The following is a 15372-nucleotide window of genomic DNA, read 5'->3' as shown; positions in this document are numbered from 1 at the left end:
CGCGTTTTAATTGTAGATTTCTTCATGCTCAATGATTAACTATATTCTTTTATCTTTAATCATTGCCTTCCTTAGAAACATTTCCGAGCACGTGCTTTTTTTTTTGACTGAAAATTTTTGAGAAAAAAATCGCGATGAGGTTGCTATGAAAATTTAATAAATCTCAAGTACAGTACTTGATATCGAAACACCAAGCAAGATTAAGGCATCAAAAAAGTCGAAATTGGTTAGGAAAGTACGTCATGTCCGTTGACTTGAAGAAAAGAAAAGTTGAAGAAGGCGTGAGAAGCGAAGGGAAAAATTCTAAAGTTTTTTCTCCATTCAGAATTATTGGTAATGTTAGTAATGGCATTCCTTTTGCTACCGGTACATTAGGTTCTACTTTTTACATTGTAACAAGCGTGGGAAAAACATTTCAAATATACGATGCAAATAGTTTACATCTACTTTTTGTTTCTGAGAAAGAGACATCATCTTCAATTGTAGCACTGTCGGCACATTTTCACTACGTCTACGCAGCATATGAAAATAAGATTGGAATTTACAAAAGGGGTATCGAGGAACACTTAATTGAGTTAGAAACTGACGCAAATATTCAGCACTTATGCGTATTTGGTGATTATCTTTGTGTTTCCACGGACAAAAATTCCATTTTTGTATACAAGAAATCTGATCCACAGGATAAATATCCGTCAAAATTCTACACCAAGCTTGTGATTACACAAATTCAAGGCGGTGAAATTGTATCTTTACAACATTTGGCAACTTATTTGAATAAATTAATTGTGGTTACCAAATCCAATGTGTTGCTTTTTAACGTCAGAACTGGGAAGCTTGTTTACACATCAAACGAATTTCCTGACAAAATTACAATCGCTGAGCCTGCACCGGTTCTAGATATTATTGCTTTAGGTACTGTTACTGGCGAGGTTATTATGTTCAACATGAGAAAGGGTAAAAGAGTCCGCACTATTAAGGTTCCACATTCAAGAGTTTCGTCATTGAGCTTTAGAACCGATGGTTCTTCTCATTTAAGCGTAGGTACAAGTAGTGGTGATTTAATCTTTTATGATTTAGACCGCCGTTCAAGAATACATGTTCTAAAAAACATCCACAGAGAATCATACGGTGGTGTCACTAAGGCTACTTTTTTAAATGGTCAGCCTATTATTGTCACTTCTGGTGGTGACAACTCACTGAAGGAGTATGTTTTCGATCCATCATTATCACAGGGAAACAGTGATGTAGTTGTTCAACCACCAAGATATCTACGTTCCAGAGGGGGTCATTCTCAGCCTCCTTCATGTATTGCGTTTGCTGATTCCCAATCACACTTCATGCTTTCTGCATCCAAAGATAGATCGCTTTGGGGCTTTTCTCTACGCAAAGATGCACAATCGCAAGAAATGTCTCAAAGATTACACAAGAAACAAGATGGTGGTAGAGTAGGCGGCAGTACAATCAAATCTAAGTTCCCTGAAATCATAGCACTTGCAATTGAAAATGCTAGAATAGGTGAATGGGAAAACGTTGTCACTGCGCATAAGGATGAAAAATTTGCAAGAACCTGGGATATGCGAAATAAAAGGGTTGGTAGGTGGACCTTTGGTACCACTGATGATGGATTTGTTAAGTCTGTAGCCATCTCTCAATGTGGAAATTTTGGATTTGTCGGCTCCTCGAATGGTTCCATCACCATTTATAATATGCAAAGTGGTATAATCCGTAAAAAATACAAATTACACAAAAGGGCAGTTACTGGTATATCCCTAGATGGTATGAACCGTAAAATGGTCTCATGTGGGCTAGATGGTATTGTTGGCTTTTATGATTTCAACAAGTCAACTTTGTTAGGTAAATTAAAATTGGATGCTCCTATTACCTCAATGGTTTATCATCGTTCTTCTGATCTATTTGCTTTGGCTTTAGACGACTTATCAATAGTGGTTATTGACGCCGTTACTCAAAGGATTGTTCGTCAGTTATGGGGGCATAGTAATAGGATTACTTCTTTTGATTTTTCACCTGAAGGCCGTTGGATTGTTTCTGCTTCTTTAGATTCCACCATTAGAACGTGGGATCTTCCAACGGGAGGATGTATTGATGGTATCATAGTAGACAATGTTGTCACAAATGTAAAATTCTCTCCAAATGGTGATTTGCTTGCCACTACACATGTTACCGGTAATGGGATATGTATCTGGACCAACAGGGCTCAATTCAAGGCAATCTCGACCAGAACTATTGATGAGTCGGATTTTGCAAGGATGGCGTTACCGAGTGCATCTGTGAAGGGAAACGACTCAATGTTGTCAGGAGCTTTAGAAAGAAATGATGCAGAAGACCTAAATGACATTGACTTTACCACCTATACATCATTGAAACAGATTGATAAGGAGTTGTTGACATTATCTATAGGACCGAGAAGCAAGATGAACACATTGCTACATTTAGATGTTATCAGAAAACGCTCCAAGCCAAAGGAAGCTCCAAAGAGGGCAGAAAAGCTTCCGTTTTTTCTACAACTATCTGGAGAAAAGGTTGGAGATGATGCCTCTGGAAGGGAAGGTATAGCTCACGAAACACCAGAGGAAATTCATCGTAGAGATCAAGAAACTCAAAAGAAGTTAGAGGCGGAAGAACAGATAAACAAATTCAAAGCCACTGGAAGATTAGGTTTTGAATCGCATTTTACAAAGCTATTACGAGAAGGTGCAGAATCGAAGGACTATTCCCTGCTTTTAGCCGCCCTAATAAATCTTTCACCCGCAGCAGTGGACTTGGAGATCAGATCACTAAATTCTTTTGAGCCATTCGATGAAATTGTATGGTTCATTGATGCGTTAACGCAAGGGTTGAAAAGTAATAAGAATTTCGAGCTTTACGAGACGTTTATGAGCTTATTGTTCAAGGCACACGGTGACGTTATTCATGCTAATAACACGAATCAAGAGATCGCTGGTGCTCTTCAAAATTGGGAGAATGTACATAAGAATGAAGACAGATTGGATGATCTAGTTAAGTTTTGTATGGGGGTAGTAAATTTTGTGACTACCGCCTAAGCATTATATAATGCAAATATAGGAAAGCTGTGTATCTTTTTACCTAATTTATTGAGAGGGTAACTATGGAGCATGTATTCGCTTCTTCGCAGCATACTTAAAAGGACTCACATTCTACAGATCATCCACAATGCATAGGTGCTCTTCATGTTCCAAATATCATGACGTACATGATTGTAAAAATGCCAAATAGGACCGAAGAACTTGATCGTTTGCTTGACAGGATAATCAACTCCCCGCAAGGGACTGAGGCCTCAAAGACATTAGAGGAAATTGAGAATAACCAATCGTATATATTAAATGTACAGCTGAAGAAGTTGCTGCGACTTCATGACGATTCATTTAAGAACAAATGTGTATCGCCCGTCAATGATATGTTAGAAAAGTATACCCCATATACGGAACGAACTAAAGCTCTGCAAAAGGGAGCCGAGCTTGTGGATAGAGACCTCCGAATCATTGAAATGACATATCAACTGATAAAGAAGAATCGTAATTCAAAATGAAGGGATCGTTATGTTCGATTTTTTTTAGTTAGTGTTATTATTATATGTTATTATTAATGGAATAAGTCAATACGTATTTTATACGGTATAAGATTAAGAAGAAAGGGTGAGAAAGAGAGATGAAGAATGAATAATTGATGGACTCCTTTAAACTGGATTAAAGTTGTATGATGCAAAATGGAAAAAAAAAGATATTACAAAGAATGATAAAGAGCACATTGATAGAGCATAAACGCACAGTCATGGCATCCCCTTAGCAGCATTAGCCCACTTCCTCGTTTCCGTCCAGCCTGCGTTTATGACTTGCAAAGCATCTTCCAAGTTTAGTGGCTCTCTTAATGGCTTGTCATCAACGACCAATTTCTTGTAAACACGAGCATAATATCCTTCGGGTATAGCTCGAAAAATCTCTCTTCGGGTAGCTCCATCACCATTAACACTTCCTTCCTGATCAGTGGGTTGTGTCCAAAGTTGTCTTCTTCGTTTCCAAATTTTTTCAGCACTACAAAATGGCGCCTTGCTTTTTTGAGCTAATTTGATACGTTCATCTACTACGTTATAGTTTTCAAAATTCTGGGTGGACTTTCTGGAATTAGATGAAGTATGCATAGCGGTTGTAGTCGTGTTATTGGCAGAGCTAGATTCCTCACTTTCATCGGTGAGCTTCATTTCTAAGGTGCTATTAAGACCTCCCCCTACTTGCGACATAGAAGCACCACTATCTCTGTCTATACCCTTTGAGGTTTCAACGACAGGTTGGGCAACAGTGAACAATGCTTCTATTTTTTCATCGCTTCCACTAGAGTCATCGATACCACTCAAGGTTTCGTGTGTAATTTTCTTTAACGTTTCCTTCCATTTTTGTAAAGTATGAGTTAAAGTGTATTTGATATTCTTTTTTGAGGTCTTAGAAGTTGAAACTGCCATGTTAATTCTTAGTCTTTGATTGCTGTAATCTTTTGGGGTTGAACCGACCGTACAAAATTATTCTTTTTTTTAACTACCTTTTTTACTGAGCAAAATATACAGCAAAGCCTATTGTGGAACTAGCGGAAGAGTAGCTAAGTACAAAGTCTCTTGCGTATTCTCTGTCCCTGTGAATATCCCAATAATAGCCTATACAGCACAGTTTCTTGCGACGAAATAATGAGGAGAAAAATTAATTATTTTGGGTGTTGTTCCTATTGTTTACCAAAGTTCAATCTTACTATCATTTATGCATCGTTTTATTTAGAAGTTGAAAAATGCTAAAAAGGAAAAAAAGAAATGCGCGCGATAGCATTGCCCACGAGGAGCAAACAATCTGTGGGGGATGCGAGTGGAACTACGGAACTTGAGCAGGAGGTGCTATGAACGTGATTGGGAACTAACATTCCGTTGAAAACTAGTCAATATCTTAACGATCGGGTACACAGGTCTTTCTACTTAAATTACTATTGCTAATATTCATTTTCTATCTCGTGATGAAAACCCTGTCCCTGCGGGTACTAAATACCTTTACCTAAAGCCTTGCGGTGTTTGGCCACCAAGTAATTTTGATGCCATTTTTTCAGGTCGGAGTAATAATTACGCCCGTGCATTTGTACATCTGTACACCCATTTCTAGACTATTTTACGAAATATTGGCTTGTTAGAAGCACAGCTGAAATAAAGCTTTAGTGGAGTGGCACATTCTAAATTTTGACGAACGTTCAGGCGGCACAGGTCTTCTCGTTCCTCTCACCGTGGCTAGAGAGGGGAGAAACTTGCGTTTAGCGCCTAAGCTGTTGGTCTGGCAGTTGTTACGGCTAAGCTGGAGGTCGCAGGACATCCAGTAGGGATGGGGAACCTGTTGATTGAATGTGCCCACGAATGGATTTGGCACGTCAAACACTAACTAATAGGTTGCTAAACCGAGGGTAATGCAACGGACGGATCTGACATTGTTTGGTGAGCTTGGAGCCCATTGTGGTAGTAGTATTGCATGACCATGTTTAATCTGTTATTTGTCAGTTGCGCTGCTAATGAGATTTCTTGATTTATATACGCTTGAATTTAAGTTTATTTAAATAGTAACGAGCAGATTAAACAAAAATAATTGAAAATGGCCGGTTTAAAAGATGTTGTCACTCGTGAATACACCATCAATTTACACAAAAGAGTATGTCAAAATTAAAATTAGAATTATTTGGGAAGTTATCATAAGTCTACGAGCAATATTGTGGAAAGATGTTACACAAGATGAACAGGAAGGAAGCTGAGTTTTCAGTTGATGAAACCAAGGTTTTATTTTGAAGCGGGGATTCAATATATGGAACGTAAGATGCGGTGCATCATCGTTTTACAATCAGTATGCATACGCCTATGTTTATACCATGATCACGCTTGCGCACGACTTATGTTTTGAGGCTTCAGGTCCACCAGTTTTTTTACTAACATTCCATTAATAATTCGGTATTATCATAGTTGCATGGTGTCAGTTTCAAGAAAAGAGCCCCAAGAGCTGTCAAAGAGATCAAAAAGTTCGCTAAGTTACATATGGGCACTGAAGATGTCCGTCTAGCTCCAGAATTGAACCAAGCCATCTGGAAGAGAGGTGTCAAGGGTGTTGAATACAGGTTAAGATTGAGAATCTCCAGAAAGAGAAACGAAGAAGAAGATGCAAAGAACCCATTGTTCTCCTACGTCGAACCTGTTTTGGTTGCTTCTGCTAAGGGTTTACAAACCGTTGTCGTTGAAGAAGATGCTTAAATTGTATGAAAAATAGTGTCCATCTTATAAGCATTTTGTTTGTTTTGGGTTATAGTATTATACAAACGGGGCAGCGTTCAGGGTACGAGTATACGACTTAAAAGACAAAGAAAAATATACGATTGCAGTACCACAATTTATTAGATTTTTGTAATTTAATATTTATTCATTCACATTCGCAACTAGTGATGCGTTATTCTGCGTGTAGTCCTTAGTTTTTATAAGGAATTTCGACAGCCTTACCGAATTCATCTTCGCCGAAGCGCTTGAAGTAAAAGGTTTTATCAAACCAATCTATCAAACTGATGTAATTTTTAAGATTCATCATCTCTTTTAAAAGTGGTTTCCTCAAGTCCATGCTCTCAAGCATGCAATATAGATGGTGCAGGGTCAATTGAAAAGGTAAGCCACCGAACTCTAAAACCCAATACCAAAACTTTTCAATGCAGCCCCACGGGCAGGTTTCATACCCTGCAAATAAGGCCGGATTGCTTAATAATCCACGCACAGCCATAACACCAGATGCACCAGTGTACGTAGTGATTCTTTCCAGATCAGATAACTTGAAACAGTCTCCATTGGCTATGACAGGCACATTTTTGTCCCTGATGTTCTCGATTATATACTTTATTGCATCAAGGTTAGCTGGCTGCGATGATCTAGTTCTACGTGTTCGACCATGGATTGTAATCCAATCCACACCTGCCTCACATAATTCTCGACACAAATTTACTGTTTCGTTCAACTCCTCATGTATTCTTATTTTTGTTTCGATTCTCAGTTTGTCGCCATATTTACCTTTGACAGCACGAACCATATCACACAATAACCCTGGGTTGTATATCAAGGCACAGCCAATGCCTTCTCGGATTTGTTCCTTTATGGGACACCCACAGTTGATACCCACGCCATCACAATAAGGGGCAACCATTTCCACAAATTTAAGTAAATCGGCAACGTTGTTTACACCAACTTGGACTATTAATGGAGTGTCTTCACTATTTGTAGAAAAGTCTGAAATTCTTGCATGCTCATTACGCACATACTCTCTTGCTAAAATCATGGGAGAATAAACTATATCAACATCATATTCCCGGCATAGCTGACGAAATGGTAGTTTGGAATATCGAACCATCGGGCCAGCAATGGTCACAGGTCTACCATGTGTTTTCTGCCTTGTTTTTATTATATGTAGTGGGTCTGTTTCTCTAGTAATAAGTTTCGGCTTCGGTATCACTATATCGTCAGATAAAGTAGGCATTGTCGGCATTCCCTTTTGAATTCTTTTTCAGTACGTGTGTTGTTTATAACTTTTTAAGCATCTCTCTTTTTTCTCATTTTCAGTTTTTCGCAGATCTTTTTTTTATATTTATAATTAAGCAAATGTGCAAAAGGCTGGAACAGCTTATACGTTTAGAATTACAGGTACGTGTTAAAATATATAGCGAGAAATATAATTCTATCAGCTATGTTTCTTGGATTTCTTTTGGCCCTTTCTAACGAATATGAAAGCTGTGCAGCCTGTTATGAAAAAAAGCATGCATATGATGCAATGAAAAATTGAAATGCCTATAACATAAGATAAAAATCTTTTTCGAAGCATCAAGTTTCTCAATCCTTGCTCAAAATTCATCCTAAATGTAATTCCACTTTCCGGCTGTATTATTAAGTTTCTTTGGCCAATTTCTGTCTTCAAAAAAATAGAGATCGTTTCATATGATGAATCTAAAGATATTTTGTCTTCTATACTTATTCTATTTAGCCATTCTTCACCATAGACATTGAGACGCGAGGGACCTAGTTGTTCAATTTCTTGAGGTGAAATAGAATCGGCTACTGAAAGGCAAACAATGGGTTTAGAAGTGTGAAATATTTTCTCATCTTTGTTGTCCCCTACTCCTGGACCGCCCAAGGTTGGACCTGGACCTCTGTAAATATCGATTAACAAATTGTCTAAATTCAAACTTATAGCTTTACTTTGACAGTAAAACTTTAAGTTTATATCGAGCTTGTATTCTATATTGTCGCGCATAGGGATTAACTGCGATAAACCATTATCTATCGTTTGGGATAGATCTGTGCCCACTGGAATGCTTGAGATGGACTGAAAAAATTTTGTGCCAAATTGTACACCATTCAAAATACTGAAGGTATTAAGAGGAACCACATTAGAGGAATCGGCAGGTAAAAGTCGCAGGTAAAAATCGTGATATACTATGATGGATAAAGGAAGAATGATTAGCAGTTGTATTAGAAATGCGGCAACAATATATGAAGTCCATTGCAAAAGCTGCAATGGGCGAGATATATTGATTCTCATTCTCCCTATTTTCTTTGCCCTATCTTGTTGCGTATATTTCGATTCACACTAAGTTAGATTTAATAAACTGTTTCTTTTTTCTGCCTTACGCGCATTTTCGTAAACTTTCCCTTATAAATTCTAGGAATGCATACATAATAGCAAGAAAAAGTACGATGACTATTTCATTTTAGCTTACGAAAGAGCAGCAGTAACAGTTGTTAAGAATTAAATCGTCTGTTAGACGGAACATCCTTCAAAAATAGCTTTCGGTAAGCATATCTTGCTATGTATGCTATAACATCGCATCATTGGTTTTCCGGGATAATGACTAATTAAGTCAGACGATTTTAATTCTGGGTTTACGAAAAAGATCAAGTTGATACCTTTCCATTGATATTGATATTGATATCGATATCGATATTGGTAATGAGAACATTTATTTTCAATAGCAAATAAATATTAAAATTTAAAAGTTATCAACAAAACTATAAACTTTCAGAATGCCAACTTTGAACTATCTTGTTGTAAAATATTGTATAACCAAGTGTTGAATTTAATTCTTTTAGTTCTTATACTATTTACTTGAAGTAGAAAAAAGATATAAAATAAGGATAGTTATAGTTCCGAACTACCTTGGCATTTTTTCAATGAGCAAATAATATATACAAGGCAAAGGAAAAAGCAATGTACAATAATACTCCACTAAAATACGTACAGAGTAGCAAATAAATAATGAAAAATCATATGGACCACAAGAAAGTATTTTCTAAGGACTAAAGATTGGGATAAGAATTAAAGTCTCTATTCTTAAGATAAAAATAGTTCTTAATACATCAAAACAGAAGGAAATAAGTAAAGCCAAATATATATAGTAAAAACACAGTTGTTAAAAATGAATAGTAATAAACACACAATAACAATACCAAAAAGGAGGGAATTAGAGTTCAAACCACAAAATTGTTTGTATGACGGAGTTACTGAGGATGTTGATGACAAAACAAAAGTTGATATTCTATTACACGTTCATTTTTTTCATCATAGATATGCTTTTTTTAAATTTATAGTAACAATTGAAGAGTGCAAGTTTATCATGTATGTTCATTCAAAAATTATCAAGCAAAAAATTTGTTTACAACGAAAAGGGAAAAGAGTAACCGCTTGATAAAGCCTCAAAAATCTTCATCCAATGAAATATGATAGAGCCATTGAATGAGAAAGAAAAATTTAAAATTAATGAGTTGAGTGGCCTCTATGATATTTTAAACCGTTTAGATTCTTGTACCTCTTACCACAAACTTCACAGCGGTAGGGTTTATCCTTAGCCGATCCCATCCCATCACCAAATGAATCTGTAGAATCTGGATCTATCACGCTGAACGTGCCGTCAGGATTTTCGTGTAACTTTTGATTCTGATGACCATGCAACCTGTGATACTTCAAACCATTTTGGTTTTTATACGTCTTTTCACACCCAATAACAGGACATTTGAAGGGCTTTTGCTCCTCATGATCCATAACATAAAGTCTTCTCGCAGGATCGTCAATGTAAGCTTGTTGAGGTAACTTGTAATTGCTATTATGAACTGATTTTCCATTAGAGGTAGAACCGTTTTCTGTGTCATCGTCATCATCGTCATCATCATCGTCATCATCATCGTCATCAATATCATCAATATCTTGATCATCCATCATGTTTTGAGAAGACTTTACATGCACAGAAGAATGGAAAGAATTATAGTTGTGAGGATTTGCAGTCGGATTCACGGAAGAATTGATGGAACTGTGATTACTAGGACCCAAAATATCGTCATCCATAAAACTTAAATCAATATCTTGGACAAGCACTAAAGGTGATAAATCCGTTTGGTGAGGATCTATTTTTCTCGATTGATGTTGAATAGGGTTTCTTGACGTCTTATTCAAAGAGTAATTGTTAAATGTATGTGGACGATTCACCATAATGTTTTTATTACCCATGTTAATATTATTATTGGTATTGTGCGAGTTAATATTACTGATATTGATACCATTATTGTTACTATTACCCGTTGATTTATTATGAGGTGTTTGCCTTGAAGGAGAATTGTTGGTCCTTAAAAACACTTCATTTGTTGAAACAGCATCAACTAGATTACCGTTCAAATGTAGTTGTTGCGAGTGGTTCGCCATCGATAAATTTGGGTTAGAAGTTCCCGTTATAGATATTACACTCGGATTCGCTGTTGTGGATGACAAAGTTGCTGAACCCATTGCACTTTGAGTTGGTACGACTCCTGATGTATGGTTGACAGGATTCGATTGCAATTGTTGTTGTATTATATTCTGCTGGTGTTGAGGATGCTGAGATTGTCGTATTATGGAGTTAGAATCCATGTTGCTATGGAGATGGGCATGCATATTATTAATGGAGGTGTTATTAGTTGCATTGCCGCTATGGGCTTGCATATTATTGATCTTCTGAGCGGCATTTTTTGTATTGACAGGCGTATTATTTTGTGGGTTGTAACTTGTACCAGAAATATTGTTAGTCATGCGAACTGACGAACTGACAGTACCAGCGGAGTTCATCGGTATCTGCGACATGTTGGCCGTATTAGGAGAAGTGGATATGTGCGCTTCTTCGTAATGTCTCAGTAAATCATGTAAACCTGGCAAAGAAAGACCACAGCATGAATAATCTTTACAGTATTGCTTTTCTAAATTTGGAAGATAAGCAGTATAGGCTATTTGGGGAGAAATAGAGTACCCTCTATGATATGGAGGATTACTGACAGAGGGTCTCTTAGCCGGTTGTTGTATTTGCAAAGTATTGGTGGCAGCAGTGGCGGTAACGGGAGCAACACCGGCAGTACCGTTTGCTGATGCGGGTACAATACTGCTCCTACGGCTAATAATCTCATCTCTTAACCAGGAACCAACACTAATGGACCCCCATGAGACACCACCCATCCCTTGTGAATGAGCTATTGATTCTCTCCGTAACTTAGCAATGTCCTGTGGAGTTAGTAGGGTCTGGTCCATTATATTAGGCGAATATAAGTGAACATTATTTGCATTGTTCGTGTTATTTTTTTGGTGAATATTATTGACGCCGTTAAAATCTGTGTTTTTTCCGTTAGATGAATCCGAGTTGTTATTTATCAGGATAGAAGGTGTATTCTGATTAGAATCATTATCATTATTAGGGCTGGATGAAGAATTTATAGGTGGATGTGTAGTGGTAGTCGTTGTAGCAGCGCTGGTAGCCATATTACTTGCCATAGTCATTGTTGTGAAATCCATACTCAAGCAAACTTTTCCTGAATATGAAGGTGTCTAGTAATGACAGTGAACCTAAAAATACCTTGGAAACAGAAGTTCTAGGGGTTGAATAGTCGATAAATCCAAAAAAAGTACTTCGAGGATATAATATGACGTCAAAAAGGAAAAGGACCAGTATTATACACTTAGTATGAATTTTTCGTGGTACGCTTTATTCCTAGCTTTGTTTTACTTGCTTTCTTGCTTTCAATACAATATGCGGTAAAGTAAGTAATCTAACTCACGATAAAGTCGATTAAATAATAGAAAAACCAAAAACCACCAAGGAAGAGGTACGGATATTGTGATTGAAGTAGAAGAAAATAACTAAATTTCTTTCTGTTAATAAGCGAGCTTAAAGCTTAGATTGATTAACGTTATTATTGGTTGTAAATTTTGTTAAACCTTGTTAACGGAGCCACTAGAATGCACAAGAGGTTATATATAGGGATGACTGGCAGGAGAAGATAGGGCCTGAGAGGTAAAATGAGTACGTTAGCCTTGAAAGCTTTAAATCAGTGGCGATGCGAAAGCAAATGATAATGGCAATAGCGCTGGTAGACGACAGTGGCAAGTGACAATGGCTGATAATGACGTTATATAATACAAAACTGCCTCTTAACGATTGCATCGCCCATTTGTTCCAAATTTCAGTTGATTCGAAAGTGCTCCTTATTATGTAACTGACAAAATCCTATCCCCTTGCACGACATAGGCGCGTTTTGTTTCTTTTTCCTAGTAAGGTTCACCTTTGTGCACGGGAACGCCGCACCGTGTGGCACCCAGTCACCACCCGTACCGACGGTGTACAGAACCAGCCGCAGGAAACTGTCGGGTAATGAAGTGAGTCGGTTGAGGGGACTTAATACCGACAGCCGGGTAGGAGAATGATAATGCCGAAAAACATTCAAAACCTAGAGCCAAAAAAGCCCGTACACCATTTTTGAAAAGTTTCGTAAGTGTTAACTAGTTCAATAGAGAATTAAGTTATAATTCATAGTGATGCGATAAACATGAATGAAACAATAGAGGTCCAAGGCAAGAAAAAAACAACAACCGTTGAATTTTATTGATGGAGCAAAACACAGAAAAACGCCCTCTTTTAGGAGATGACCACTCGACCGTGAAAAGGCAAGATATTTCCTGGTCAAAAGGTATAGCTCATCTCAAGCCAGAGTATATCGTGCCATTAAAGCAAGATGAACCTCAAAAAGTCACAATTTATGATGAAGAGATGTCTTCCGACAGAATGGTGAACGAGCTATCGGGTAATGGCGGAACTAATAAGAAGAACAAAAATGGGAGAGGAAAGAAGCGTGGACAAAATAAGAATAGAGATAATAGGCAGGTAAAGGAACAAAATGCCTTGTGCCCGCGTTTAATCCGTGGAGACGTATCCAAATGCTCGTTCGGTGATAGTTGTAGGTTTGTTCATGATATCAATTTATATCTTTCAACAAAGAAACCCGAAATTGAAAGCGACTTATTTCCTACTTGTCCGGTTTTCAACTCATTGGGTTATTGTCCGATGGGATTCAAATGTAGATTTCTGTCTTCCCATTTGAACAAGGAAGAAACTTGCTTAATATCAACGAAGGAAGTTGATCCAGATGTACAAACGATATGGTCTGTTAAAGGGGAAGTAAACCATATCTCGCCGGAAAGAAAACTTGATCTCATAAAAAGAAGATTTCCTTTCACCAAGAGTAATGAAGTCTTGGAAATTATCGACTCTTTTCAACAAGAATGTAGAGATTCCATGAAGGCAGAGGAACAAGTCGAACCACCGGCACAGCAAAAGGATGAAGATACAGAAATCGAACAGCCAGTTGCTCCCCAAGTAGAACAGAGGAACAAAGAACTATCAGAACATAGAATGAGACAGCGTGAACTGTACTTGAAGTACAAGGACACCCGTTATTTTGCTCAAGAGAAAAAGCCATTGGATTTGCACCATAAAAAAATTGTATCACCTCTGACAACTGTTGGAAATTTACCTTATCGTCGTCTAATGAGAAAACTAGGTGCAGACGTAACGTATTCTGAAATGGCTTTGGCCGTTCCCTTGATTCAAGGGACTAATTCAGAATGGGCTTTACCTAAGGCTCATCGATCAGAAGTGCCTGGATTTGGTGTTCAAGTGGCCTGTTCCAAAGCCTGGCAGGCAGCGAAGGCAGCGGAGGCACTTGTGAATTCGGTTAGCGATATTAGCGAAATTAATTTGAACTCTGGTTGTCCCATTGACTTATTGTATAGACAAGGATCTGGCAGTGCGCTACTTGATAACCCTGCAAGAATGATTCGTTGTTTAAATGCAATGAATTATGTATCAAACGATGTTCCTATTACTGTAAAGATCAGAACAGGTACAAAAGAAGGCCACCCTATCGCAGAAGGGCTAGTAAAAAGACTCGTTAACGAAACCGAAGTGGCGGCAATTACCTTACACGGTAGATCTAGGCAACAAAGATATACTAAATCTGCGGATTGGGACTACGTGAGTCAAGTGGCTGACACATTAAGATCTGCTGAAGCCGAATTCAAAGAAACCGAGCAAGGTAAGGAATCTAGGGATTCCAAGAATAGGATTCAATTTGTCGGCAATGGTGATATTAACAATTTTGAAGATTGGTACCGTTACCTGAACGGGAATGCAAATATCGATAGTGTCATGGTTGCCCGTGGAGCGCTGATAAAGCCGTGGATTTTTGAAGAGGTTGAATCACAGCAGTATTTAGACAAGACAAGTGCTGAAAGATTAGATATCTTGAAAGATTACGCACAGTTCTCCATGGAACATTGGGGTACCGACGAATATGGGATTTCCCAGTGCCGCAGATTTTTTTGCGAGTTCATGTCTTTTTTTCATAGATATGTACCCATGGGCATTTGTGAGAGATATCCGGTCAAACTGAATGAGAGGCCACCAAATTGGTGTGGAAGAGATGAACTTGAAACTCTGATGGGTAGCACAGATGTCAATGATTGGATCAAATTAAGTGATCTGTTCTTCGGTAAGACTGATGCGAACTTTGTATTTGTTCCCAAACATAAAAGCAACTCTTATGCCAACAGAGACTCGTAAATAGTATAATCAAATAGTCGTGTACCATTAACCATTACTCACAGGTAAGCGCGCTTTCTTTTCCATTTTTTACAGGACGAGACTTGGAAATGCACAGGTGTCCTACATTAACGTGAGGTATGGGTTCAAGAAAACTAAAGTAAGTACCGCTGAGAGGTTAGTTGCGGCGAAAAGTATACTGAGAAAATCTTACGACTTCGGAAGACTATTATCGCATTTTGGATGAACATAACTACTTGTGCTATCAAACTACTTAAGGAAACCTCTAGTAAAGTAAACTACAAAGAAAGTTAGCATGTAAAAAACGACGCCATTTCCTTCCGGTAACGCGACTGTGATATAGGCTCTATGGTAAACCCGTCATCCTCGCAACGCTACCGTATGTGA

The 15372-nt window shown here is 37.9% G+C and overlaps 8 protein-coding genes across 8 annotated transcripts; 4 read left to right on the top strand and 4 right to left on the bottom strand.

Moving 5' to 3' along the window:
* Nucleotides 1-242: 242 nt before the first annotated feature.
* UTP21 (rRNA-processing protein UTP21) lies at nt 243-3062 on the top strand (the record flags this gene model as incomplete). Its single annotated transcript, XM_056224514.1, has 1 exon — nt 243-3062. The coding sequence occupies one exon, from the start codon at nt 243-245 to the stop codon at nt 3060-3062; it is 2820 nt and encodes a 939-aa protein (XP_056078425.1).
* A 161-nt stretch (nt 3063-3223) lies between these two features.
* On the top strand, nt 3224-3568 carry BLS1 (Bls1p; the record flags this gene model as incomplete). The annotated part of the gene is made up of 1 exon (XM_056224513.1): nt 3224-3568. One exon carries the CDS (start codon nt 3224-3226, stop codon nt 3566-3568), a length of 345 nt encoding a protein of 114 aa, XP_056078424.1.
* Nucleotides 3569-3808: 240 nt separating this feature from the next.
* On the bottom strand, nt 3809-4495 carry GAG1 (Gag1p; the record flags this gene model as incomplete). The annotated part of the gene is made up of 1 exon (XM_056224512.1): nt 3809-4495. One exon carries the CDS (start codon nt 4493-4495, stop codon nt 3809-3811), a length of 687 nt encoding a protein of 228 aa, XP_056078423.1.
* Nucleotides 4496-5651: 1156 nt separating this feature from the next.
* On the top strand, nt 5652-6298 carry RPL31B (60S ribosomal protein eL31; the record flags this gene model as incomplete). Its single annotated transcript, XM_056224511.1, has 2 exons — nt 5652-5708; nt 6014-6298. The coding sequence occupies 2 exons, from the start codon at nt 5652-5654 to the stop codon at nt 6296-6298; spliced, it is 342 nt and encodes a 113-aa protein (XP_056078422.1).
* A 211-nt stretch (nt 6299-6509) lies between these two features.
* DUS4 (tRNA dihydrouridine synthase) lies at nt 6510-7568 on the bottom strand (the record flags this gene model as incomplete). Its single annotated transcript, XM_056224510.1, has 1 exon — nt 6510-7568. The coding sequence occupies one exon, from the start codon at nt 7566-7568 to the stop codon at nt 6510-6512; it is 1059 nt and encodes a 352-aa protein (XP_056078421.1).
* A 192-nt stretch (nt 7569-7760) lies between these two features.
* SEI1 (seipin) lies at nt 7761-8618 on the bottom strand (the record flags this gene model as incomplete). Its single annotated transcript, XM_056224509.1, has 1 exon — nt 7761-8618. One exon carries the CDS (start codon nt 8616-8618, stop codon nt 7761-7763), a length of 858 nt encoding a protein of 285 aa, XP_056078420.1.
* Nucleotides 8619-9830: 1212 nt separating this feature from the next.
* Nucleotides 9831-11882, bottom strand: SFP1 (zinc-coordinating transcription factor SFP1; the record flags this gene model as incomplete). The annotated part of the gene is made up of 1 exon (XM_056224507.1): nt 9831-11882. One exon carries the CDS (start codon nt 11880-11882, stop codon nt 9831-9833), a length of 2052 nt encoding a protein of 683 aa, XP_056078419.1.
* Nucleotides 11883-12972: 1090 nt separating this feature from the next.
* On the top strand, nt 12973-14985 carry DUS3 (tRNA dihydrouridine synthase DUS3; the record flags this gene model as incomplete). Its single annotated transcript, XM_056224506.1, has 1 exon — nt 12973-14985. The coding sequence occupies one exon, from the start codon at nt 12973-12975 to the stop codon at nt 14983-14985; it is 2013 nt and encodes a 670-aa protein (XP_056078418.1).
* Nucleotides 14986-15372: the final 387 nt, after the last annotated feature.

This window comes from Saccharomyces mikatae, assembly GCF_947241705.1.
Source record: "Saccharomyces mikatae IFO 1815 strain IFO1815 genome assembly, chromosome: 12".
In the NCBI taxonomy this organism is placed as follows: Eukaryota; Fungi; Ascomycota; class Saccharomycetes; order Saccharomycetales; family Saccharomycetaceae; genus Saccharomyces; species Saccharomyces mikatae.
This window is presented reverse-complemented; position numbering and strand designations above follow the sequence as displayed.